The sequence below is a fragment of the Chenopodium quinoa genome, unplaced genomic scaffold (genome assembly GCF_001683475.1).
Source record: "Chenopodium quinoa cultivar QQ74 unplaced genomic scaffold, ASM168347v1, whole genome shotgun sequence".
NCBI classification, from domain to species: Eukaryota; Viridiplantae; Streptophyta; class Magnoliopsida; order Caryophyllales; family Amaranthaceae; genus Chenopodium; species Chenopodium quinoa.
Genome location: NW_018744828.1, coordinates 356,308 through 384,020, shown reverse-complemented (window position 1 = coordinate 384,020; position 27,713 = coordinate 356,308). Strand labels below are relative to the sequence as shown.

At 35.2% G+C, this 27,713-nt stretch overlaps 2 protein-coding genes across 4 annotated transcripts; one reads left to right on the top strand and one right to left on the bottom strand.

Annotated features, from left to right (window-relative positions):
* Window positions 1–762: 762 nt before the first annotated feature.
* On the bottom strand, window positions 763–11,123 carry LOC110704255. Of its 3 annotated transcripts, none has more exons than XM_021882050.1 (14): window positions 10,070–11,123; window positions 8,402–9,866; window positions 6,993–7,880; window positions 5,909–6,889; window positions 5,081–5,830; window positions 4,200–4,985; window positions 3,921–4,064; window positions 3,295–3,822; window positions 3,028–3,120; window positions 2,765–2,941; window positions 2,417–2,569; window positions 2,243–2,299; window positions 1,857–2,093; window positions 763–1,682 (listed from the first exon to the last, which is right to left on the bottom strand). In XM_021882050.1, exons 1-14 carry the CDS (start codon window positions 10,193–10,195, stop codon window positions 1,207–1,209), a joined length of 6,861 nt encoding a protein of 2,286 aa, XP_021737742.1. In that variant the 5' UTR covers window positions 10,196–11,123; the 3' UTR covers window positions 763–1,206. The 3 variants fall into 3 exon arrangements, with proteins under 3 accessions (XP_021737742.1, XP_021737741.1, XP_021737743.1); XM_021882049.1 differs by having other exon boundaries at window positions 764–1,682; window positions 3,028–3,153; XM_021882051.1 differs by lacking the exon at window positions 2,243–2,299 and having other exon boundaries at window positions 764–1,682; window positions 3,028–3,153.
* Window positions 11,124–12,229: 1,106 nt separating this feature from the next.
* LOC110704230 (protein FAR1-RELATED SEQUENCE 5-like) lies at window positions 12,230–14,415 on the top strand. The gene is made up of 5 exons (XM_021882018.1): window positions 12,230–12,261; window positions 12,344–12,642; window positions 12,749–13,196; window positions 13,383–13,743; window positions 13,840–14,415. The coding sequence occupies exons 1-5, from the start codon at window positions 12,230–12,232 to the stop codon at window positions 14,413–14,415; spliced, it is 1,716 nt and encodes a 571-aa protein (XP_021737710.1).
* The last annotated feature ends 13,298 nt before the right edge of the window (window positions 14,416–27,713 follow it).

The window sequence follows — 27,713 nt, the reverse complement described above, 5'->3', positions numbered from 1 at the left end:
TTTTAGTTGTTTCACTTTGACTTGCATTTTTACCAATACATATAAAAATATTGACCATTGTCGTCTCATATTTATCTCTAAAAATACACATCGAGTCAGATCCAATAGTATACTATAGTGAATTTTTGGTCGAAGTGAAACTTGTGATTAGTGTCAAAGTCAAAGTGAAAACGACTAATAAAATGGCTATTGTTTCCGGACGGAATCGATTACTTGATGCAAATTGGCGCGGCAACTACTGCTTTAAAAGTTATCTTTATCAATTTAAGACATTGTCCAAGTCTAGTAGTGTATAAAGTCAGCATTGAAGGATATATTGTTTTCTCAACTACCAAGAAACTGGTAAGGTACTATCAATTTATATGAATTCAATGTATTAAGATTTTGTCAGTAATCTGTTTTAGGACAGATGGACAAGATATCAGATATTCAGCTTAACTTGCTGTGTTCTGTGTCCTCAACATACATTTTGGTAATTAAATTTTTGCTGAAGTGGTTAATGCTAAGTGATTGATTAATCATGCATTTAATAATTCAAAATGATGAATCTTCCTAACCAGAAATATAATCAACTGTCCAAGTATCAATTACCATATTTTAATAAGGGTAATGCTATATGTAGCCCTAAGCCCCTAAGGGATATATATAAGCATTACATACATTCTTGGAAATCATATAAAATTAGGAATTCACGACAAAAACACGCGTAAATCAATGTAATTAGTGTTTATAATTTGATAATTCTTAACTTTTTACGATTTTAAGTATAAATTTAATGCTTATATGTAGCCCTAAAGGCTATGTATAGCACTTTCCTTTTAATAATATGCTTTGATGCGAAAATCATACACATTTAATAAAGAAAAAAAAAAACTGAAGTCGCAAGTTCAAATTCGAAATTTGTTAATCTACAAATCTGCAAACAAAAATTACAACCTAGAAACCACTATTCAGCAACAAGTTTTAACATAGGATGATATGACCAGTATGTTCTTCATCCCATTCCAAACGATTACAAAGCAATTGCATTCACAAGTAATGCTTCATCAAATGACTAACATAACTTCAATTTACAAACTAGTTTATATGCATGAGAGATGCAAAAGTCCAATCCAAACAGGTTGTGTATATGTTGTTAACTTGCTAAGTTACCATCCTCCACATGCCACACTCTAAAAACCCTGATAGCATGCAGGAAATCTGAAACTACTTCCTGACATCTCCCAACGCCTTCCTTCGGGGTTTTACAGCTGTTGCACCAACCATTTGAAGCCTTTTGGGAGCTGCTGCATTCTCCTTCATGTCATGCATGAAAGGGGGCAGCTTTCTGGGAGTTCCATGTATCAGTATGCTTCGGGTGTTCTTTCTCCTGATCATAGAATTCTCGTTTTCCTGGGCATTTATGCAGTTCTGCTTATCACCAACTTGATCAGCACTGTCACCCCTTTCTTCTCTCTCGTCAACTTCCTGAAGTTTCTGTTCACCAGGATCACTGTCAACTCCAACAGCAGGCTGATGTTTTTCTACAATTGCAGAGTCGTACTCGTTCACAGAGAATGTGACATCTGAAACTTCTGTTTGCAGCTTGCTGGCCTCTTCTTTTTCTATCTCATCCCAGAACATAACAATTTCTGTATCAGTGAACACAAATGATTCATTTCTGGACATCATACCTTCAGTTTCTGCATCATACAAAAGAATGAATTCAAATAAGTAAATAAATGTATCCCACATTGTTATAAAGCCTCTGCGTAAGTTATGAGTGTTTGAGTCTTTGGATTTTTTTAGAAATGTGACTCGTGATTGCAAGTAATTTACATCCTTTTAATAAAATTGTTCCTGAGGTTGATCTTTACCTTCTAAATTTGGGTCAGAATTTCCTCTACTGTACCCCTCATCATTTTCTTGATTGAGCAGTGTAAAAGTACTCGGAACTTCCTGTGCCATCTCATGTACATTATAAGCATTGACAAACTTTTGGTTGCTGGTGCCTTCAAGGACTTCATGCCTAGCAATCAGAGATGCTGAATTTGTTGTGTTAATCATTGGCGGTGTAAGGGAGCTTATGTTAGCCTCTCTATCCGCTGAGCAACCTGTTTCAATGTGACAAACAGTTGAGAAAAATTAGAGAAAATTACACCAAAATAATTATATAGATGATAACTTATAACATCCATATATTACGTTCATAAGTTGGCATATTGGTATCACATGACTAAAATGATAATTACAAGGGACTAACATCTATCATCTAGAGCAACTCTAACTTCTGTAAATTTTGCAGAATCCAGTTCTTGAGCTGCAGTAACAGTCAAAATTAGAACCACTGAAAGTGTAAATTTAAGTCTAGGCATTTTTGAAGTCAACAGTTTTAACAAGTTGTGGAAAGGAGAATTGTTGAGGCTTTTAAGGTTACCTGGACTAATATTTTCTCTATGGACATTGTGCTCTGGATCAGAATTTGTCAAATAGATGCCACAAGGCGAGCTTTCTGAATTGATAGACACCTCCAACGCTACATGATCCACATGCTCTTGATTAATAATTTCTTGTCCAAACAAGCAACTTCCTGCACCATGAATACACCAATTATCATAAAGCCTGCCAGAGAATACATTTTATTTGGTAGTACTTCATTTTGATTTCTCAATCCACCCCCCTCGCTCCTTCCTTTTCTGTTGCTGCACTAAGCCTTTTGAAAGCAACTTATATACAGAACTCATGCAAACAAAATTGACAACTGAAAATGGACAGCTGATCAAACCTTGCAACTCTTCTGTTGTACTAACATATTCACCCAGATCTTTTCCAGCTATGCTTTTTGGCCCATTATGCATCTCAGTAGTCGAAGCTAGTGATGATAGTTTAGCAGGCGTTGCCAATTCGGGCGGCAAGACATCTGAATTCTCTGCATCAGTCTTCATCATGTCACTTGAATTTACTGTGTATGTTGAATAAGAGCATGAGACAAAAGACAAGAAGAGCTGAATGATCGTATTATATAGAGAAAAGCTGAATGCAACTGACCTGTAGTATCTTGATCATCTTTACAAAGCACGGTATCACCTGAATGTAATTGACATGTATTATCTTGATCATCTTTACAAAGCATGGTTTCACCTGAATGCAATTCTTCCATATCATTAACACAAGCTGCAATAAGAACTGTTATTATAAGAATGTCTAGAATATTGAAGACTGCTCAAAAGTTCAGTGTAAGATTGTTAGTTTGACATGTGTCGTATCATTCTATAAAACATTGAGCAAAAGAAGCAGCTGCCTTCAAAGACTGACCATTTTGAAGAGAGTTGTTGCATTTGTTCTGTGATGATTGCAAAGAGTATGATGCAGTTTTACTTGTTGCCGCATAAGCATCAGAAGAATGACAGGTACTCGTTTTGTTAAGAGGAGTGCAAGATACTGCTATTGTTCCTGCATCATTGTCCAACACTGAAGCTGCATCCGTCAGTGAAAAAGTCTCAAACTTTCTCTTTGGGCTATGACTTTTTTCAGCCATTTCAAGATATCCGTTACTACTTCTTGCATCCTCCCCATTCCCAACATTGTGTACTGGGTTGAGCTCAACCATTGAGCAAACCTCCATCATTTCTTCCCCAACATCACTTTTGCCTTTCTCTGACATGTCCAAACTGTTTTGCATGGCAATTCCTCTTTCTACAGCTTCAACAAAATCAGTTTCATTGTTACTTTTCAAACTTTCCTTTTCACGGATGTTTTTACATTCTTTTGCTGATCCCTCAAAAGATCCTAATGCTTGAGAAAAATACTCAAAATTCTTCTTGATTGAACCAACAGACATAGCTACATAGATTAAAGGAAAATTTCAGAAAATAAGTTAGAGCCTTCTTAAATGAAGATAATAAGGTCAAAAGTTCAAGAAAAAGTATGCTGCCAATTACTTTGTAGGCAAAATTCTTGTTCAAGAGCTTCATCAAGCTTTTCGTAAATAGTAGTTCCCGGAGTCTCATTTCCACATATGCTCAAATCTTCTGCTTCCTTAGTACATCCTGTTTCTTCCTTTTCAACTGAACCTAAGGAATTGGCTGAAAAAAAAAAAAAAAGGGTCAATGATCAGTCATATATTATACAGCATTATGTTCACAATGACATAACACGGCAAACATGTAAACTCATTCCACAGGTACTTCAAATATACTATAGAGACCCAATCTTCTCACATGTTTGAGCAGTATACTTGTCAACATTGAGTTTGAGGTTGGATTTCTCTTGTGTTGCAAAATGGCTGGAATTTTGGGCAAGCAAAACTTCAGGTGTTTGAATTTTCATTGGCTTTGCCGGACTACTGAAATGGTTAATTTTCAAATCAGCACTTGATTTATTGTCTCTTAGTTGGAGCGCACTCACAGGATCAGCCATCTCTTTAACCAGACTATTCTCAGATATTTCATTGCTGCTACTTTTCAAGTCACCGCCAACTGTTGCAATTTCATTATTTGACGTCTCTGCAGGCTCACCATTGGTATCTCCATGAAAATTAATATCATCATCTGTGTTTTCAGCATCCTTAGCAACCATAAGCTCCAAATCTTTGGTTGGGTCAGATACAGTATATTCTACTGCACCGTTGTTATACCCATGGAGAATAACATCAACATCATCTTTGTCTTCGGCATCCTCAACAGCAATAAGCTCTAAATCCTTGGTTGGGTCAGATACTGGTTCTTCTACTTCACCGCCCAAAGCAAGCAAATCTTCTGTATTCCAAGCAGCACACTCAGACTCCTGGTCCTTGCTGCATGTATCCTTGGTGACAGTGTCTGAATAATGTCCAGAAAACAAGTGCTGTAACTTAGGCTCATTTGAAAAGTTGGCCCCTTCTTTTTGTTTAGCAGATGAGTACTTGTCATACTCATCTACATCAACGTTCCTGTCATTAGTAAAGCATGTTAAATCCCTGCTTGGTGTCTCTACTGCCCTTGAACCTGAAGGACTGGTGAGGTCACCTGCGCAGAATGAAGACAGGCACTAGTCAGAAACAAAAGATTATTCAACAAATGGAAAAAGTAGATACATAAATCAAGAGTTCGAGAATTCTCACTTAATGGAAAAAAATAATTATCACATAGCTTTTCCAATCGGAATAGAATATCCTTCTGTGGGGTACTATTCAAAACAGCACTTTTATCATCATGTTTCAAGTGAAATTCATGCTCGTCAACAACGGCAACTGTATCAACTTCTGGGTTGTGCTCACACTGCTCAGACACCTCAGTGAAGACACTTCCAACATCAAAGCATGATACAACATTTCTGGTACATGATGTCTCGGACATTTCTCTTTCTCTATCCTCTACATTCAAAGGATTTACACTGCTATTCTTGATTTTCCCATCACCAGTGTCCCTGCCTTCAGCAGCATCCACAGAACTTTGTTTTAAGCACTTGGTTTTGTCAGATACTGATATGCATTCAGATGCATTATTACTGATGCTGCCAAAAGCATCTGAGCATAAGTTTCCTTCATGTGCTACCTGAAACCGCTTCCTCTCATGGATAGAAACAGGAGTTTCTTCTCCATCGTACAAAACAATAGTATCCTGTTTTGTAGCACTAACAGCCATCTCAGACGTCAGTTCCTTGCTATCATTGGGGTTGGTCACATAGTCATCCTTAACAGCTTCTAACCCAATTTTCATCTCATCTACTTGTTCAACAAATACAGCCTTGTCTTCTTTAGCTAAGTTGTTCGCCTTAATGCTGTTTTCTAAACAACCAATAACGCCTCTTGATGTCTCATTGCAGCTCTCTTCTCCCTTTTTCATTGAACTAGAAAAATCTCCGACGCCACCTGTAAAGCATGAAAACAGCTACCTTCAACACATGATTTAACATGTAAAAAGTGATATTTAACTAAGAATGGGCATACCATCAACTTGTGATAGCAGGTACAATGAAGAAATGTTCATAGTCGAAGATGACTTTGTCCTAGCCTCACTGTCATTCTTTTTTAATGAATGATTCAAATGAGAATCTTCAGCATCACTGCTACTGCAATCTATCCCCCGGTTCCACAATGGCATGACTATTGTAGTAGCTTGGCCTTCTTCCATACCTTTGTTGAGCGTTGCAGCTGATGCATTTGAAGAAAGTGTCAGCCCTTCCATGACATTGGGAGACTGGGCATTGGCTTCCAAGTCAGCTTCTGGACCGAATACTACCTCTTCTTCTGACATAAGATGGTAAGATTGCTGCTGGTCAAAATAAATATCAGGCACCTGTTCAACATTAGTGGCAATCGTGTCACAAGAACTCCATAAACTAGCAGCTTCCTCTTGCACTGTTGGTTGAACATCTGATTCCTTCAGAATCACAGTGGCACAGTCAACCATTTCATCTACTGCACTTTCATTCTGAGATGGGGACTCTTCAAGCTCGGGTTCCTGTTCCTTCAAAATCACTGCAGCATTGTCTACCACTTTATCTTCTACTGCAATTTCATTCTCAGATGGAGACTCTTCACACTCATTTCCCTGCTCCTTCAGAATCACTGCAGCACGATCAACCACTTCATCTTCTACTGCATTTTCTTTCTCAGACGCGGACTCTTCACTGTGTTCACACTCATTTTCTTGTTCCTCCAGAATCGGTGCTGCATGCTCAACCATTTCTTCTTCTACTGCATTTTCAATCTCAGGTGGCGACTCTACACACGCGTTTTCCTGTTCAATGAAATGCTCATTTCTATTCTGATTAAAACATTCAAGTCCATCACTACTTTCTAAAATTTTACTGTCCCTTCCAGCTTCTAATTCACCAAAGGGGCTCGAGAGTTGCACCCCATCAGTATCACTGCCTCCACTACCTCTTGGAAAACTAGGCTCCACAGCAATGTGACAATCAGGTTCACCTACACCAGCACATCAATGTAAAAAATAAACATATGAGTGTTCAATGTATAAAGTCTTGATTTTAAACAAGTCAAATGAAAGCATTAAGTGTGCCAAGCTTACCACTAAGCTGCCTTTTAAGATTGCTAGGTTTTGTAGATGCAATTTCTTCATAAGAGTTATTGTCAACTACAGAAATCATATTTAAAGAATTTTCCTTCACTTTGTCAGCTTGCATAGAACTTTTAATTCCATTACCGCCGCTATCTTGCAATATTGAATTTTCATTGTTTGCAGGAGTCTGATCTGCTGCTACTGCATTTCCAAGGGCCTTGTCCATGATGTTGGTCTCTTCTGGACAGTCATCTAACTTTGAACTTACAACTCCATCTTCGCCACTGTTTGCCAACATTGGACTTTCATCATTTGCAGGAGTCTGATCAGCTGCTACTACATTTTCAAGGGCCTTATCGATGATGTATGTTTCTTCAGGGATATCCTCTGTCTTGGAACTTTCAACTCCACCTTCACCACAGTTTTGCAACATTGGACTTTCATCATTTGCAGGAATCTGATCAGCTGCTACTGCATTTTCAAGGGCCTTGTCTACGATGTATGTTTCTTCTGCGAAGTCCTCTATCTTTGAACTTTCAACTCCACCTTCATCAAAGTTTTGCAACATTGAACTTTCATCGATTGCAGGAATCTGATCAGCTGCTACTGCATTTTCAAGGGCCTTGTCTATGATGTATGTTTCTTCTGGGCAGTCCTCTAACTTTCGACTTTTAACTCTGCCTTTGCCACTATTTAGAAACATTGAACTTTCGTTGTTTGCTACATCTTCATGGACCTTGTCTATGATGTCTGTGTCTTCTGGGCAGTCCTCTAACTGCATTATATTATTTTTAACATACAGCTTTTCTGATCTATTGGGAGAAAATCCAGTAGTTTCCTCGGAATTTTCTGCTTTCTTCTCTGCAGAAGTGGTGTTACCAGTTGCATGACGTAACTCTAGAACAGCACATAAGATGTTAAGAAACAAACAAGAAAAATATTAACAAGCAATACACTGTTCAGATTATCATAATATTACAAGCACAATTTTCACTATTTCATTTGTTATAGGTTCACATCCTGAAATATGCAATATTTTTACATGTATAAACATACCATTTACATTCAATTACGCTACTAGATAGAAATGTCCATTTACATACAATAACGCTAATATATAAACATCCATTTACATCCATTTACTGGAGTTAACAGAATAACTGATAAGAAGAATAGATGATAATTGATGGGCAAGTCTAAAACCATATCAAATGCTTTACAGTGATCAAGTCTCTAAACAAAATTCTACACATGCTGCCGTTGAAGTTATCATAGTCTTATATTGCTTGAACAAAGATGTAAGAATTTCATATGCAAAATAAAAGTAAGCATGATGTTCAATTTGCTAAAGATTTTTTTAGCATCATAAATTACAATCTGATTGACATTAATTAAAAGTTGATGAAAGCCATAATTACCATCTATAGTTGGCTCCCTATTTTCTGAAAGGCTTTGTACATGAGCGTAATTCCCTGGCATAGTCTCCTCGTGTTGGACATAATCAGTCCCATCAGTAGCAGGCGCGCTGCAGCCTGTTGCTTCAGATTCATTTGTATATTGAGCTTCCACTTCATTCACTTTTTCATCTTCTACCATTAGGCCACTAGTTGAAGAATCAACCTTGGACATTCCAGCTTGCCTACGTGATCTCCTCACCACTTTAATTTCTTTATAACCAACATCCTTATCAACATTATCGTTCTTTCTTCTCAAACCTTTCCGCTTCAAACCTCTAATTTCTGAATTCTTATCATTCTCAACATTTTCTTTGATTGTATCCATAACTAGTCCTTCCGTGTCACCCTTTGCCTTTAAAGTCGCAGTTGGCTTCCTTACCCTCTGGCCTTTCTTGACATCTGCCACCATCTCAGGAGACTTTTGTTGCACATTCTCAGCAACAGCTTGTTCCAATACTTCAGCATTCTTCTGCTCCTTCAAAGCTGTTTTCCGACCTTTAGTCTCAACCTTCTGCACTTGTCTCACTGACCTCCTTGCCTGACCTCTCTCAACCAAATTGTTCCCGTCATCAACTACTGCAGCAGGCTTCACCGCAACAGACTTTCTCCTCGAAATCCTTTCAACAGGTTTCCCAACATTATCATCAAAAGTTCCAGTGTCTAAAACCACATCAGGTTTCACCACAACAGTCTTTCTCCTCGAAACCCTTCCAACCGGCTTCTCCACATTATCATTAACAGTTCCAATGTCTAAAACCATATCAGGTTTCACCACAACAGACTTTCTCCTCGAAACCCTTCCAACTGGTTTCCCCACATTATCATCAACAGTTCCAGTATCTAAAACCACATCAGGTTTCGGCACAACAGACTTTTTCCTCAAAACCTTTCCAACCGGTTTCTCAACATTATCATCAACAGTTCCAGTGTCTAAAACCACATCAGATTTCACCACAACAGACTTACTCCTCGAAACCCTTCCAACCGGTTTCTCCACATTACCATCAACAACTCCGGCATCTAACACCAAGTCAGGTTTCACCACAACAGGCCGCCTCCTTGAAACCCTTCCAACAGGTTTCTCCACAACTTCAGGTTCTAAAACTGCATCAGGCTTACCCACAACAGACCTCCTCCTCAAATTCCTTCCAACAGGTTTCTCCACATCATCAACATTTCCCAATTCACTCACATTCCCAACTACTGAACCCGGGTTTTCCTCGATTTCGGGTTTTTGAAAAACCCTCCTCTTCCTAGCCAATAATCTCAGTTCTCTAGGATCAGTTTTCTCAAAAACAAATGTTTCATTCTGAGGACTAAATTTTACCTTCTTTGGTTCTTTACTATCAGCCAATTCCTCATCAACTTCGTCAATAACACTCAAATTCTTTAAGCAAGACCTCCCCCTTTTTGTGGGTTTTTCCTCCTGTACTCAAAAACCCCACCAAAATCATTCAAATTTCAGTTCAATAAACAAAATTACAAACCCCCAAAAAACCCCAAAAATCCCATGAAAATTCGAAAAAAAATAATCATTAAAACAATCAAAATCAGCAAATTTAACATATTACACATTCAGAAAAAATAAAAATTCAAGAAATAAAATTTCAAAAAAGTGATGAAATTTACCTTAAGAAGTGCAGAAAGACGGTCAGCCATTTCAACATTCTTCAAATTTGCTGGAATTCCATGTTCCTTGCACAATGATTGAAGTTCTTTCCTCTTCAACCCATGAAAATCCATATCTTTTTCCATAAACTTGACTAAAAAAACGAAATTCTTGAAATTTAAAGAAGTAATTTGAAGTGGGTATTAACGATCATTGTAAATTTGAGGAACAAAAACTGCGAATTCTGGATTTAAATTTGTAAAAGTTTGAATCTTGAATTTGAAGGGTTTTTATTTTATAAAAAAATAAAAAAATAAAAAAAGAAAAAGAAGTACGAGTAAAAAGTTTATGAATTTGAAATTTTTTGAACAGAGAAATGAGTTATATTCTCCCGCTATTTTCTTTTTTTTTCAAAATATTTGATGTAGAAGATAATCTGACGGTTGAGATACTCTGGATTGAAGGTGGAGGTTGTCAGATTTGACCACGTGGAGAATTTATAACTGCTTTCGTCATATTCCTGGGTTTTGATTGGTCATCACATTTCACGAGTCAATTTTTGTTCTTTTACGAGAGCGGAGAGCGGAAGGCTGGAGGGGATGGTCAGTCTTTGCTTCTCTCATTTCAAAATGAATGCAAGTGTTTGAATTAATTTTTATTTTTTTATTTTTTTTGAAATCCACACCCACACAATTAGTTATTAGTCTATTACGGAGTATTTAGAGCAATTTTAGTCCAAAGTCTTAAGACTTGGATGTGACATCATTTTTTGTGGTCCTCATTGAAAATAATGTTATCAAATTCTTGTTAAGACTCATTAAGACTTACGAAAATTTATCACTTTAGCCCTAAGACTTAAATATTTGACATATTATATGTTGAAAAATGTAAGGAAAAAAAAGGATAATAAAAATAAAAGTAAGGTGGGAGTAGTGGGTCCCAATCTCAAGTTTTAAGTTGAGTCTTGAAATTTCAAGACTCAATTTGAGACTTGCTTGAGATTTTTGAAGAAAAATGGAAAAAGTCTTAAGCATAAGTCTTAATACCTAAAATGATGATGTCACCCCAAGTCTTAAGACTTGGGGCTAAACTTGCTCTAAGATTCTGCTTACGAGCACCCCGGGATATTTGATAAGGAATAATTACTCTATCCGTTTTTAAATACTTGTTCCATTTCTCCATGTGCAGGGTTTTAGGAGAATTTGAAAAAAGTAATAAAATATGGAGGTAGTGGGGTAGTTGAGTAAATAAAAAATTGTAAAAGGCAAAAGTAGTGGAAGAATAGGAGGAGAGAGAGTATTATATTAGGTCCATGTGATAAGTGAATTAAATGTTGTAAAAGCTTTCCAAAAAAGGAAATGGAGCAAGTATTTAAAAACAGAGGGAGTATATTGTACTCATATATGAGAGTACTCTCCATCCCTTAAAACCGAAAACTCTACATTCACACTCGGTGTGTAAGAGCATTTTACACACTACCAATAAATTATTGACAACTCAGTTGTACCTACACAAAAGAAGAGGGAAGGCAAAATAATGGGAGGGAAAACTGAGCGGTAGTTTGTCTGGGCTATTGGCGGTATTTTGTTGTTCTAAGGCGGGAATATTGTGAGAGAGCGCCAAAGTGATTATGGATCCCACTTAATTTCGTCATCGTTGTCCTTCAATCTATTTTATTGTTGTCATCGACATAGCTAGCAAGTTAGCATGCAAATAATTTTCTACATAGTATTCAACATCTATACTAATGTAAGTATAATATCAATTCTTCCCCACTTCTGCAATCTGATTTCGTTGTTAATAATTGAAGAATCCGATATTTTCCCCATTAATTGTTGACTTCCCCTTTATTGTGAAGGGTTATATTTCCATTATCATTGTAATTTTAGACGGTTATAACGACTTGATGTTTAATGTCCAATTAAGTTATTTGCAGTCGAGCTCATGATTCTTTCGGGATTGTGATAGATCGAATGTTTGTCTTTCAATTCCAACTTGTGATGGCTCTTTCAGGAGTTCGTTAAAAGTTATATAATTACTTAAAATTTCACATCCCCTGTTCTAATATATTATATAACATTTTTAAATTTACAGTATTACTTTGTTAATGTATGTGTCATTTGTAATTTTCTAGTATCAAATTGTTTATTATGTAATTGTATTGCGTATTGTTTCAGTAAATGGAAAGCGAGCCCAATTATCTGGTGAAGCTGTAAACATTGAACACGATGTGTTGGATGAGATGAACCAAGGCGTTGAGAATGACGACAATATAATTCTTGATCTTAATGAAGAGCAGAGGAAAATGCTAGTTCGTCGTCTAAAGGTGATGATGTTCCTGTTAACCAAACTAATAGCAGTGTAGACGATGACAATAATCTTGTTGCTGCCATTGTCCCAGGTGTTGGGATGTTATTTCAATCCGGTGAAGAATTTGCCCAATGCTGCCATAAGTACGCTTATGAGAAAGGATTTGAATTTTATGTTAGAATAGATACATTGATGAAGGAGTACAAAGTAGCAGACGTTAATCGTAGAGGTGTTGGGGAAAAGGAGCCGAAGTACCATATGATGTCCCGTATTAGAATGGATTGTAAGCTTAGTGTCAAAGATAGGAGCAAAAATGTAGAGCATAAATGCAAAAAAAAAAAAGAAATCTTGTACAGAATGTAAGGTATATGTTGATGGAAGAATGTCAGGGGGATGGTTTGTAATCACACAATGTGTGTTGGATCACAATCATCCTCTTTTGCCGGATTGTACAAGGTGTATGGTGAACTATAGAGGTATAGAAGACGATAGTTATGAGAGAATGGCACTAAACGATGCTAATGGGATCTCTTTGGGTAAGAGCTTTAATTCGTTCGTTATTGAGAAAGGAGGACATTCGAAATTGTTGTTCACCAAGCAAGATATGATGAATGCAGTGCACGTTCAACGCCGACTTATCTTATTTCAAGGGGATGCACTTGCCGTAGAACAACATTTTACAAAGATGACTGAAGAAGATCCTAATTTTTATAGTGCTATTCAACAAGATAAAGAAGGAAAAATTCTAAATGTTTTTTGGGCTGATGCTAGGGGTCGTGCAATGTACCGAGATTTTGGTGATATTGTCTTGTTTGATACAACATTCTTATGTAACAGGTATAATGACGTTGCATAAACACATTATATTTTATTTACAGAATCATTTATTTTTAACCTGAAACATTTATCTAATCATGTATTTTTTTTTACAGAATCATATATTTGTAAGATGAATCATTTATTTTTTTTACAGAATCATTTATGTGTAACATAAATCATTTATCTTCTAAATTAATGTTGTAGGTACAAAATGCCATTTGCTCCATTTGTAGGCTGCAATCATCATGGGTCTAATATACATTTTGCAGCTGCCTTAATCAGTCATGAGGATTCCGAGTTGTTCGAATGGGTATTTAGACACTTTGTTGAATTTATGGGCCAACCCCCTAAAGGAATATTGACTGACCAGTGTAAGGCTATAGGGAAGGCAGTGGAAACTGTGTTTCAAGATGTGCCGCATAGGCTGTGTTTATTTCACATTAAACAAAACGCTGCAAGGAACTTGGGTAAGTTACCGAGATGGAAGGAGATAGAGGCAGATTTGGATCACGTTGTTCACGATAATTTTAGCATTGAAGGGTTTGAGGATGCATGGAAGGCAATGGTTATAAAGTACAAGTTACAAAAGAACACTTAGTTAGGTGACGCATATGCTAATAGGCATCGGTGGGCGCCTGACTATTGGTGTGGGCTCTTTTAGGCTGGCATGTCATCAACGCAACGTAGTGAAAGCACGAACCGTGGTGTAAAAGTGTACGTTAATTTGAATACTGGGTTGATGCAATTCATGAATCAATTTAATGCGTATTGTGGTGGATTAGTGGAAACGGAAAAGGACCTAAATTACCAAACAAAGCGTAATCCATTTTTCTATGACAACACTGTAGTAGCCGAGGTGGTGTTTAGCAAGGCTTACACTAATGAGAAGTTTTTGGAGGTGAGGGACGATGTGATAGGGCTAAAGCACACCAATATAGTTAAAACAGGTAACATAGGGTCAATGAATTTGTATGATGCAGACGAGAAGATCCCCAAACTAGTATGGAAAGCAACGAGGTGGACGTTTAAGGTTTCCGTTGATAAGGAAAAAGGCGAATTTAGTTGCAGTTGCAAGCTGTTTGAGTTTAGGGGTATCTTGTGCCGGCACATTATCAAGGTGATTCATACTGAAGATATCGAGTGCATCCCAGAGAAGTACAATTTGAATCGATGGAGGAAGGATCTCGTTAGGGATTACGAGGGCATAAAGGTGTCTTATTACGACCCTAAGGATTAAGCTAACGTAGCTCGGAAAGATGAAATTCAAAGGAGGCACAAATACCTTTCAACGTTAGCAATGCACAATGATGAGACACTCTCAATGTATTATGAAGCAACTAACAAAGTTCGTACTGCTCTTGAAGATGTTATTGGTATTCGTAGTACTGATGAAGTGGATGGTTTTGATTGGAGTCACCCATCCATGAATAGAGTTTTTGGCCGGCGTAGGATAAGGCCTAAGGAGAATAATCAAAGGCGTCTTGAAAGCCTGTGGGTGAAGGTCAAATTAAGAATCTGGTTGACAAACAAGGCACTGGAAGGGCTCCTACGAAGAGAAATAAACATCCAGCCGAAAAACGGAGTCGTAAAAAGAAGAAGAAAAGCGTAAGTCTCATGTTGTGTTAATTTTTTTTTTTAATACAAAAAAAAATAACTATTATTTCTAGTGTCTATGTTGTAACAATATTTTTGAGTAATTTGCTTTAACCCAACTTTTTAAAATTGTGTATTGTTATAGGTTTATGATGACGATGAAGAAATTGGATCAGAAGAGCTTGATGGTGGCAATATCAATGGGAATGGAAATTATGTGGATACATCAGTGTATTACAGTTTTCAACCACAATTTTACAATGGGAACTATTTCCCTAATTTTGGTCCCGGTGCTAGTGGTGCATTTCAACCTAGTGGATATACATCAAGTCAGACTAGACCCGTTAATTATGGTCAAGTGGGTGCATCCATGAACGGGAAAGGTAGTGCAAGGGGTGAGGCAAGTTCAGATTTCAACACCATGCACCACCAATCACAGCCGAGTAGCTCAAACCGTACTAATAGTAATCTTGGATTCAATCCTTTGTTTTATAGATGAATATATTAAGTATTGTTATCAATTCGAAAGGATCAAGTGGATGTATCGTACATTGTTGTCTATTTATCAACTAACTTGTGTTTTTGTTTATTTGAATATGTTCACATAAAAAATTATCTGATGACAAGAAACATCCTAATTCCTAATCGAAGATGTTAGCCAGTGGTACGTTTGGATTGTTACTTATGCCAGTCTATATTAGTTTGGTGTATATCCAATGCAAAAATATGTTATTATTTTTTGTTTCAATAATTCAAGGTTGTTGTATTTAATTTTTTTTTTTTTTAAAAAAAAAAACTAAAGCGAAACTGGTTATAGAGGAATCGAAACCAGGACCAAGAAGTACAAGTTTCTCAATCACCACTTACTTGCCAACTGGGACATGGGTATCAGCACGCCTTAACATTTGCACTAAATATAATTATTCTAATATATGGAACCAGTTGTAGTATTAAAATATATGGGCCTACATGATAGAGCGAATACGCTGTTGCCTATTATGAGCCAATTAAAATTATCCAATATAAAGGTTTGGGCTTTATGAAGTATGTTAGAGTTAAGGGATTTTTTTTTGTTTTTTTAAATCAATAGATTTTTCTCAATTATAAATCTTTGTCAATATTTTATTTTTATGAACAAAGAAGTTTGTTAATTTGAAATTGTTGTAGTCTTTTTAAATTTTTAAAGTAGAGTACGTGTACTTGTGCAATGCACCTGATATGTGTTTTACGTATTGATATTCCAAAAAATTTATTACCAAAAAAGGAAAAGATATTTGCGAGAGTAGACATAAAAATTAACATTTAATGCTCCAACTTACGATTAATTCCCAACTATATTAATACTCGTACTAAAAAGGAAGTATATTAGTATTACTGTAAAAAAATGTTGTTTCATATATAGGAAGTTAAATTATTTATGGTAAGTAACTCTTATATGTGTTTGGTGACACCGTGTGGCTAGATATTATCGAATTTAATTTATCAGTTTTATAGGGGTTATCCATTCAGTGTTATATAGTTAACCCCGTTAGTATTATATGTGTTAGTCATTATTTAGAAAAATCAGTCAATGAGCTTAGTTAATGCACGGATTATATTATACGCGATAGAAAACAACACAAAGTGAAATGCTAGTCTGGTTATTGTATAAAATAAAATGAAATTATTGGGTAGGGTACAAAACATGATGCGTTTAAAATATTTCACCAAATTCCATATTTGGCGTGCCACACTGTGTCGCTGAGTTATTTGTTTAGTGGTTGCTTATTGTGTCAAGGGTTACTTGGTTAAATAAAGGGTTACTTGGTTTTAAAAAATAATACAAAAAGGAATAAAAGGAAAAAAAAAAAAAAAGAGATCGAAAATGAGAGTGTATGAGAATTGAGGATTGTGGTTTTGGAGAAACCTCAAATTTTGTAAATAACTTTAGAAAGTAACAATGTGTACAACTAATAAATCATGTTGGATTAATTGTAGTGTTTTTTTTTTTTTTTTTTTTTTTTTTTTTTTTTTTTTCCCGGTGTGGGAATCATATTTTGTCCTATACGTTCCACTAGGGATTGTTTCTTAATTAATAATATATTTAACCTTTCAACAACCTTACCCTCCAATGTGAAGTGTGAAGGGGCTTCCATCGGATTTCACCGGTTTTAAGCCTCAATCTTTAATTTTTTTTCAATTTTTGATTTTATGTCTTAGGTTATAGTAAAGTCACTCTCGAAAGAAAGGGTTTATCTCCTTCGAAGGATAAGTTTTCTTCGATCTCCAACGAAATGCGATTTTTTTCGGACTCCTTCGAAAGGGAAAGTTTTATTTTGCTTAAATTTGGTCTGTGGTTGTGTGGGGCTACTACTAATCATGGCTCGGATTCGGGTTATGGAAGTAACACAAGTTTTTTTTTTGGTAAAAAAAATGCGAAGTAGCGACGGATCCATTGAAAAAGTTGTATGAGACAATGAACCAAGAAAGTACCGAGTTGTTATATTTATGTACTTGATTTCTTAGCCATTCACCGATTAATTATTGTTCTATTTTTTTAAAATCGTCTTCATCGGTAATTATCTTGTTTCAAACAAAATGAAATAATATAAATTAAAAAAAAAATTCTATTATTTTCCCAATTATTATTTTAAAAAGGGTGGTTCTTTGGTTTTCACTATTCCCTACAAAACTAGGGTAGATGACTACAATAGAACCTAATAGTCTATTTAAAGAACCCAAATTATTCAACTAATTGTTCAACCATTAACCTCCAATTCTCCATACACCCCTTCGCCTTCTATTTCCTTTTCAAAACACTAACCTACCTCATCACCGAAAATGAATAACAAAGATGGAGCTTCATCATCAAAATCTCCTTATGAGTTGCAGTTGCTCGGTTTGCAACACTATCTGTCATATCTTCAAGGGCGTTATGTTGAGGCTTGCCATCAAAGGAAAGAGGTAGAAAAAAGGCAAGTTGAATTGCAAATCCTAATAGAACAATTAAAAATCGATATTACAAGGAAAACTTCTGAAAATCAACAGGAAAACTCTGGCGCTGCAGCAACAACATCGAGGACCAAACCAAATTGAGGCTGTGGAGGATGAATACTTGATTGTGGGTGTCTAGGGTTTCATTGGATTGTGTTTATGAAGTCATGCAATCTTCTTATCGTTTTATTAAATTTGGACCTTTTATGGTTTACCAGTGTATGTGTTTTCTCCATTTTGGCCTTTTGTATCCTTTTTTTAGAAAATTGTGTTAATGATCTTGAAGATGTTATCCTTAACAATTTTATTGGTATTGTTCTATTGAATCGTCTTCTATTAGTTCTATTTGAAGTAAATTTATTTATTCTGTTTTGCTATTTTAAATGATATTTTGATACTGTAAAATAAATTATGAGCGGGATGCGTTTTATTTACCCAGACATTGCAGGGTGAAATTGTTACATATCAATTATAATTCGGTAAATTGAATATTTAAATATGTTAAATGTATTTGTTTAAGCAATGGTTATAACAACAATCATACTGAACTAAAATCATGTAAATTACTATGTTATTATATTTCAAAACGTTACAAGGACTCTAAACAACTACAATTAAAAGAACTAAAATCATGTAAATTACTACAAATGGATGCCAAACCAATATCCAAGCCCTGCGCCTATGCCTCCATGAGTTTGTCTTAAATAGCGTTTCCCACGTTCATAGCAGCGTCTTCTCCAACTGACTTGATGTTGACATGTTACACACCCGCTCTTTCCTCAAATGTGTTGTGTTGACATGAGTCTTTTGTAACTGGCTTACAACAATATTTTTCAAACTGGCTCTAGTTGATGTTTTTGTTCTCGTTGATCCGTTTTCCAGTAGTTTCTTTCCATTCTTTGTTTAACGACTAAAATTTCAAGAGATATTCAATCTCGTTGATTTTCGGATATATATGCCCCCTAAAAATCACCTCCCATTGACCGAAATGGTCGTGGTTTGGATAATATTCTCCCATGGATTGTAGGTTATAAGTAATTGTAAAAGCTACGTGAATAATAGGAATTGGGATATCTTATTCCAGTTTATAGTCTTTATTTTTTGTACATATCGAGGTAAATGGTTCCCCAATGGTTTTTTTTCCCTTGTTAAGTACTTTTGGAGGGAAAAAACAGTAAGAGCTTTCACATTTCCCTCCTAATTTTTCCTCTACATATATTCCTATGATACCTAATATGACTACAACATTTTAAGTACAACCAACTAAGTTCAAACTATTTCAATGGAGCATTCACATAAAAGGGTTTTAGCTCCACAAGTAGAGTTATATGACTTTGGCAAATGGGACGAAATATTTGAGGATCACATCTTGCCAAAGATACTAGAAATTGGATACCTTTTAAAATTCCAGTCTGTAAACAAGAGGATGTTACGTGTTATAGGGCTAAGGATTAACAAGAAAGAAGATATTGATTGGAGTCAGCTTGAGACGGTCATCAGTAGGCCTCATCTCGGGTGTATGGTTAAGCATAAGAATTTTTTGGAATTCGAGAGTTGTCGCCATTGTTCGTGGAGAACTGAATGTCGCAAGTGCACTTTCCGAAATGCCCTTAAGTTTTTAAGGGACACTCACGGTGGTCACATTCGAGAAAACGATGAGTCTTGGGAGTGGAGGGATGCGTTGATCCTGGAGGGTAGGTTTAGGAATCACCCGTATACTGATGAGTTACCAGAAGACATTGAACCCACGGATTATCCATTCATGTAGGAATTCGATTATGTAATGTTGCAAAATATTACCATTATTGGTGCACCACTATAAGTGCACTACCATTTATGCTAATGTAGCTATCCACTAGCGCTATAAATGCACTCTACTAGCATTATAAGTGCACTACTATCCATTCATGTATTAGTTCGATTATGTACTGTACTTTGTTTTCAAATCATAATGAAATTAATGTGCTTTTTATGCTATCATATAATCACAGCAGTTGAAGTTATGTTTGTTGTATTATATCTCTCGAACAAAACCCCACGTATAGTGTGATTCCTTTAAATTTATTATGATTCCGTAAATTCGGAAATGATCTTGTTTACAAAACAAACTTAAAGTTCAAGCACAAAGGGAAACATAAAAGGAACAAAATACAACATAGTGCACATATATCTTTTATTTTTAGAAAGATATGATCCCAATCAGCCAATAAATCATGGTCGGGGTACTAAGGCTCGATTTCAGTTTGATCATTGTTGTTCATGATGATAAGATAATGGGGGTTTTTAGGAAGGAAAGGGATAAGTTAGTCATGGGGTTAAGATTGTATGTGAATGTGTACAACATATAGTACCATACCATTGCATATGACCTCTAAAAATATTACTGAAATTAGGAACAAAAAAAAAACAAGAACAACAATTATTACATGAAAACCAACACGCAAACTATATTATATCATAGGGGAAGAAAATTAAAAAAAATAGGCTAAGCAAATCACAGTAATATAAGGACCATGTGTCATGAATATCTGTTGGTGATTTGTAATTTTATTTTAAATGTTTATTTGTGATTTTGTATTAATTTTTTTTTTAATTTTGTTTTTTTGTTTTGCTATGGCAGAAATGGAGAGGACACTTAGTTGATAAATTATGAAATTAAAAAATGTTAATTAATGTGGATAGAGTGGGCAAATTTCTGGCCACAAAAAAAAAAAAAAAGAATCTGACAAAAGATTTTCTACATAGCAGACCTTATGTTCCGTAGGACAAAAATAATGATTACTTTTATAAAAAAAATATTATAGGATTTATTAACAATATATATAATAGAAAGATGAAAATAAACACTAAACGTTCAAGCATGCATAATTACCTTTAATTGTTTAATTTACAGAAGCAAATGTACATTACTTATTAAATTTTATACTCCTTCATTAGTCATTAAGTTGTTTCCTTCTTATTATAAATATTTTCTGGATGATTCTTATATAAGATTTATATATGGGGTTACATACTCGATTTTATGTGATATGTTTAGTGGTCTTTTTTATATAAAAAAAATGCATCTTGTATAATAAATATTTATGTTAAACGATTTATATGACCATGTACACTTCATAAAAGGATATACAATATTACAAGAACTATTCAATAAAATTATAACAAGGGATACACAGTTTTAGTTGTGTTTAATTCCTAATGATGGATTATAACATAAAACCTACACAATATTATAACTAGAGACCCGTTGTTATGTATTCTTGAGCTCTTTGTTCAATGCAGCTACTGCACATTTGGTTAGCTCAATGTTTCTAATACCGAGTTGAAATTAAAATGAATTAAATTACAAAAAAGATTATTTTACCTCCTAATTAAAATATTATAATCCTAGTTACCCTTGATTTTTTCATCAAAATATACTAGTAACTCTTTTTCTAATTGTGGCTAGATATGTACATTTTTCTGTATTTTGTAATATTTTGAAGTCAACATTTTATATAATTAGTACGTCAACAAAATGTTGGTATGGTGAAATAAAATTGCAAGTAAAAAAAATGGTATTGTGAAGGATGTTAAAAATACTTAAATCCAAGAACAACACATTTAAAACCTTAGTGTAGTATTAATCTAGAAATTCAAAGTGGGATATTGAGTTAAAAGTATGTCTTCTTTTTTTCCCCTATACGTATGTTAAATATTGAGGTGAGTAGTCTTTAATATAGGGGTAAATAAACCTAGCCTATTGACCTTATTCCAAAAAATATTGCTGATTCCCAATGCATGCAATTAAAAAAAGGTTTCCCACTCAGTTATCGTTACTTTCAAGGTTAAATAATTAAAAAATTAAGGGAGAGGGTCTTTAGAATTGAACCGTTAGTCAACGTTACCACTGTTAATATTATGTAATCAAAATCCTTTATTTAGGTGAATTTTCCAATTTTAGATATGATACCTTTTACTTCTTTATTGCATGCACAAAAAAAAAATATTAAAAACCTTTCCCCTTCCTTCTCTAATTATTAAAAAATCTGAGAATTGTTTAATAAAAAATGGATACTCAAGGTTCTTCGAAAAAAAACAAAAAATGGAAACTCAAGAGGAAGAGAAACCCTATTACCCTGATCATGATAAATTTGGGGCTTGGGAAACAATCTTTGCTGAGCATATTTTCCCAAAGATTGATGGGATATTTCACTTACTGAATTTGCTACCGCTAAACTCAGATTGGAACAACACAGTGAGTGAAAGGATTTATGCCAACGAGGATGTGGATTGGTCACAACTCGAGGGGCTTTATTGTAAGAATATATATGATACTCCTTGGGGCGGCCATGTCAACCTCGACAACATGTTCAACTGTGAGCACTGCAACTGGACTATACCATGGAGATTAGAAGCTTTTCATAAGGGTTCTTCCTACCTTGTTCAATCTTATGGTGGCATGAGGAAGAGAAGAATTTATGATGCATGGGAGTACAAGCAATGGTTTGGACACAAAAAGTAATGTACTCGGTGTTTCAGAAATCTTCTCGTATAATTATTAAAATTACTGTCTTAGCTAGCTATATCTGTAATGAATCTTGTATGTGATGTTTTTTTTATGGAATCTAGTACGTGATGTTTATAAAGGACTATATGTAAAATATAAGCCATTTTAATTAGTGATATTTCAGTCTACTAATTACTTATTTTAATCATTGTCTAATTTGTAAGGTCATTTTCGTTTTTATGGAATCAATATAATAGACGAATTGGTTGCATATTGTATATCCTAAAAAGAGTGCAGAACAGGATAAAACGCTCTGATACATAAATTGGAGCACAATAACGGATAAAATCCTAATTTAGAAATTATACAAACACCCAACAAATTACTATTCGGTAGACAGATCAATAAAATCGATTCTCTTGATGCGCTTGGGGGACATCTCTTCATCAAGATCTATTGGTTCAACCTTCACAATTCGGTCATCAACATCAGCAAGTGTGATTAGCCGTATCCTTTTGTTGTTAATTGGTATAGCCCCAGCAACGCCTTTGTGAATCATGTAGTTAAAGCGCTCCTCCTGAAACATTTGCTCAATAAATGGGTCATGCCCACCAACACTTACTAACTTTCCCGTATCCAAAGGTCCTATGTGGTACAAGACATTTCGCATGAATAGTCGAAAGCTGTGTTGATCTTTCACTCTTTGAATCTGACTTTGATCTAGCTCTGTGGGTGCTGGGAAAAATCAATACGTGCATGCAAACATCAATATAAATAGAACAACAATGTTAATTTAACCGAAGAACCATTTTCGACTACAAGAAATCGATTAGTTACCTGTGCATCTGTTCCGCTTAGCCATTTATATTTTATCGTGAAATACAATGTAAAAATTAATCTGGAGTAACAAGTTGTAGTGTGTTTTATTAGAGTATTTGTGCTCTTTGGGTATAGATATGAGGTACACTAATGTTTCATTTATAGAGATTTTAATTCCCGCCACAAGTTAGTAATAGAAATTCTAATTTGGCGGGGGAGTTTACATTAGATAGTCATTTCACTTGAATTTTGGTACCAAAACTTACTTAATATCGGGTCAGTATCTTAAACGATTATATAGTATCAAATATGATTTATAGGAATCATTTACTTGTTTTTTTTTTTGGAAAATGAAACATATTTGACAGTACACGTGGACAGTTGTGATTGGACAATCCAACGGTGCAGAACATTGGTATTTTGTCCCCTTTCAATTTTGAATTATTAATTAACAAAAAGGTATAATTGGGTATTTGCAAATAAAAATTGTATATGGACCCCTTATACAGTCAACTTTTATTTATTTGGAAAAAATAGAAAGGTTATGCAAAAGCGTTACGATTTATTTTAAAATTTAGAAGGCGTATTTACTTAATTAATTTACAATGTGTGTGTTATCGTATCTTGAACTGTAGTTTAAAGTGTGTAGATATACTTAAAATTTTGATATGTCAAGATTAAAATTGGGAGGACATATGCTACGATGTATTCACGTAGAATGAATTGAGTGTAAACGAACTAGACTGTCTGTAACCACTACCACAAAAATAGGAATATAGAACGCCTAAAACAAGCAATATAGAACGCCTCAGAGGCGTTCTTCTGGTGGGGTGCCTTATAAAGTCTACAGATCGCCTCTTTGAGGCGTTCTATATTTAACACAATATAAATCGCCTATCTAAGATAGGCGCTTCGTATTCTAGGTACAAAGTACATAAAAAACATGGGAAAAAGAGCGGTCATTTGAAAATGGGCGTTCTATAAGTATGTAAATAGAGAACGCCTATTATAGATAGGCGTTCTCTATTCCATATTTTTTTTTCAAAAAAAAAATAATATTATTATTACTATTAATAATAGTAATAATAATAATAATAATAATAATAATAATAATAATAATAATAATTTGACGGTTTTTGGAAGATAGAACTTCGAAGAACAATAAAATGATTCTACCCACTGCCCCCACCTAGATTCACTACCCACGGCCACCAACGACCCACAATAATCCACAAAATCAACAAAAACACTTTAAAAAAACAAAAAAATACAGAATAATACAACAAATAGTTATAATCCAACCTTAAAAGTAAACAATTATCTCAACAATTATAATTTATAAATTAAAAGTACTGTTTTCTGTGGTTGATATGGTGAAGGGTTAAGAACAGAGCCAAAGTTCAAAGACTTAGAGCAACCGAAAAAAAGAAAAAAAAAAGATGGGAGAAAGAGAACGAAATGGTGGAAATTAGTCTCTTCCACTACTATGTACAATACATACATAATAATAAAATAAATTAAAAGTATTTTAATAAAAAAAAATTACATTTAATTCAAAATAATACTAACTAAAATATGGAATTTTAACTTAAACTAAAATTAAAATCAGATCTACAGATGAAAAACCTTCTAATGTTAATGCTCACGGGCTTGCGGAGGTGGCTAGACTATGGCTTGCGACGTAACCACTGCATCGGGGTGGATGTGCGACGAGTTTTGGCTCGATGGTGGAGAATAGATCAGCAATGGAGATAAAAATCATCATATGAATACCAACAAATTTCCAATTTATATCTGAAAAAACATGTAAAACAACAAATGATAAGACTAGAAAAGTAGGATCTAAATAATAATTGAGAAAACACGTAAAACAAGTTGCTCAAAATAGAGAAAAACGAGATTCAATGGTTCAATCGAACCAAGGGCGTCATTCAAACCACACCACCCAAAAAATTACGATCGGAATTACGTGAGCGAAACCACCCAAAAATCATCCAATGCTTTACGAGAATAAGATAAACTAACAGAATTTAGATCTAAAGTAACTTAAAAAGTTAGATGATTTTTTTTTTTTGTAAAAAAATAGTAAAAAAATTTAGGAGTTTTAGTCTTTTAGATCTTAGTGTTAGAGAAGGAAATGAAGAGTGAGAAGAGAGTGAAGAGTGAGACGGGAAATTAGAGGAGGGAGAAGTGAAGGGGATGACTGGAGAGAAAAGAAAAGGTTAGGGTTAGGGTTAGGTTTTTATTTTTTTAATTTTTCTATTTTATTATAGTTTTTTAATTATGTTAAACACATAGAGAACAGTTAATGGAGAGGGGCGTTCTATATTGTGTGGTGTAAAATTGGGGTATATCAAATAGAACGGTTGACTAAGGGAGGCGTTCTATAACTTTCACATACAAAACGCTCATCTTACATAGGTGTTTTATAGAATTCTAGAGAACGCCTTTATAAGATGAGCGTTGTGTATTATGTGTTGCTTATTCCACATTTTGTGGTAGTGAACAGGACTATTAAAAATTGAAATGAATTGAACGTAGCTGATTGTAGACCTGGAAAATGGGTCATTTGGGTCGGGTAAGGGTCGAGGCATTTCGGGTCGGGTCAAGTTCGGGTCAAAAGATTATCGGGTCAAGTTCGTGTCGGGTCAGTTCGTTTCAAGTTTGTGGTTGATTTTAGGTCGATTGATAATCAGGTGGGGTCGGGTATCGGGTCAACAGTTCGGGTCCGGTCAAGAATGGGTCGGGTCAGTTTGGGTCGGGTCAATTTTCGGGTTCATTACCCGGGTCAACTTCGGGTCGGGTTAATTTCTAGTCGAGTCATATTCGGGTGATTCATTGGGTTAAATTCAACTCTGTATATATATTTATTAATTTGTTGACGAAAAACTCACTATATTTATTAAGGCTATTTTTTCATGGATTATAGTAATTGTTTGACCTTAATTAATTTTTTTTTTTTTTGTGTGCGTTTAGAACTTTAGGCTAAGAATCACTTTCAGGATCTTATGAAACTAAAAAGAACTAATTGAGTTATACCTCACTCTCTTATTGATCTTAGTTTAAATACGTACTCTTATTATCATTGTCATTGTTGTAATAATTTCTTTGAGTTATTCTTGTACTTCCTTCGTCCCAAATTACTCTTAACTCGGGTCGGGTTGATTTGGGTTTTGGGTCAATATCGGCTAGGATCCGAACTTAAACAGTTATACCGAATAGACACCCTCAGAACTAAATAGGATCGACTTGATTTCTACGACTATTAATTCGATCATATCTCATTCATAATAAAGTTATCATTGAACTTAACTTGATTTAATTAGGCTCCACTATAATTGTGAACGTTTAAAGTCATGACATGTCTACCTATTTCACGACATGCGTCCATTATTTAAATCAATTATTTTGAACGACGTTCTATCCACACGTGATCGACTATTTTATATGAATCATTATTGGTCATAAATTTTATATAAATTGATTTTTTGGATTTGTGTAGAAAAAAAAACAAAACTCAACTATTTCACGTTACAATGGTTTATGTGTCTACTGTGTAATAATAAGTATTTTTGTGACTAGAATACCTATTACGGGTGTTTATTATAGGAAAAATTGCGGAAAATAATACAACCTTTGGCCCGTTCTTTTTTAATAATACAACCTTTTGATTAATTCTTAATAATATAACCTTTGGGGGGTGTCAATTTTAAACAAGACAAAAAACTTGTAACCTTTAAAACCGGTTACCCATGACACGTGTCATCGGGTAATTGGTCTAAATAATAAATTAATTTTTTTTATTTAAATAATTAATTTTAGATTTAAAAAAAAAAAGAGGAAAAAAAAGGCAACCACCTCTTCCACCACGGCAACCCGCCCTTCCCCGGCGAACAAAAACCACCATAATCCCAGCAACCACCACGCCACCTCCTCCCCCTCCCCTTCTCACGCTAACTCTGCCTCGCCGCACCCCTCTCCCTTTCTCTCTCCTCCATTGCACTCTACTCTCACTCCTCCATTGAAGCACCTTTTGAGCTTCGTCTCCTCCATTGAAGCACCTTCTGAGCTTTCTACCCTCCATTGAACCAACAACATCACTCCTCCGCCGCCGACCGACCCAATTACCCCCTTTCCCCCCTGTTGATTTCCCCTTTCCCAACCACCACCAAAACGCGAACGACACAATGATGGGTTTTTTTCGATATAGGGGAAGTAGAGGGGAGCGGTTTTCGAGAAATAAAAGGGGAGGGAGGTGGTTATCGGGATCTGGGAAAGGGAATGGGTTATTTTTGTGGTTTTTTGGGAGGTTTTGTGGTGGCGGTTGCGTGGATTAGGGTGGTTGTTGTGGTGGTTGGGAAGGAAAGGGGGTTAAGGGGGTGGTCTGCGTCGGGTTTAAGGGGGAAGTGGTCTGCGTGCCGACGGTGAGGATGTGGTTGGGTGGTGGTGGTTGGGTGGTTTGGGGTTAAGGGGGGAGGTTGGGGTTAAGGGGGAGGGGAGAGTAGGTGGCTGGGTGGTGGTGGTTGAGTGGTTTGGGGTTTTTTTTTTTTTTTTTAAATTTCTTTAATAATAATAATTATTTAATTTATTAATTATATTGAAAAACCAATAAAACAATGACACGTGTCAGGTTACCTTCAAAAATAGGTTACCAACAGGTA

What these genes read in the sequence shown, in the direction of transcription:
- LOC110704255 (XM_021882049.1), bottom strand. Translation starts at nt 10,195, where the DNA reads ATGGAAAAAGATATGGATTTTCATGGGTTGAAGAGGAAAGAACTTCAA. An exon ending in CAAGTATACTGCTCAAACAT is followed by an intron (nt 4,065 to 4,199) that starts GTGAGAAGATTG and finishes TTTTTTTTTCAG; the next exon opens with CCAATTCCTTAGGTTCAGTT. An exon ending in ACAAGAATTTTGCCTACAAA is followed by an intron (nt 3,823 to 3,920) that starts GTAATTGGCAGC and finishes TAATCTATGTAG; the next exon opens with CTATGTCTGTTGGTTCAATC.
- LOC110704230 (XM_021882018.1), top strand. Translation starts at nt 12,230, where the DNA reads ATGGAAAGCGAGCCCAATTATCTGGTGAAGCT. An exon ending in ACAACATTCTTATGTAACAG is followed by an intron (nt 13,197 to 13,382) that starts GTATAATGACGT and finishes TTAATGTTGTAG; the next exon opens with GTACAAAATGCCATTTGCTC. An exon ending in AGGATGCATGGAAGGCAATG is followed by an intron (nt 13,744 to 13,839) that starts GTTATAAAGTAC and finishes GGGCTCTTTTAG; the next exon opens with GCTGGCATGTCATCAACGCA.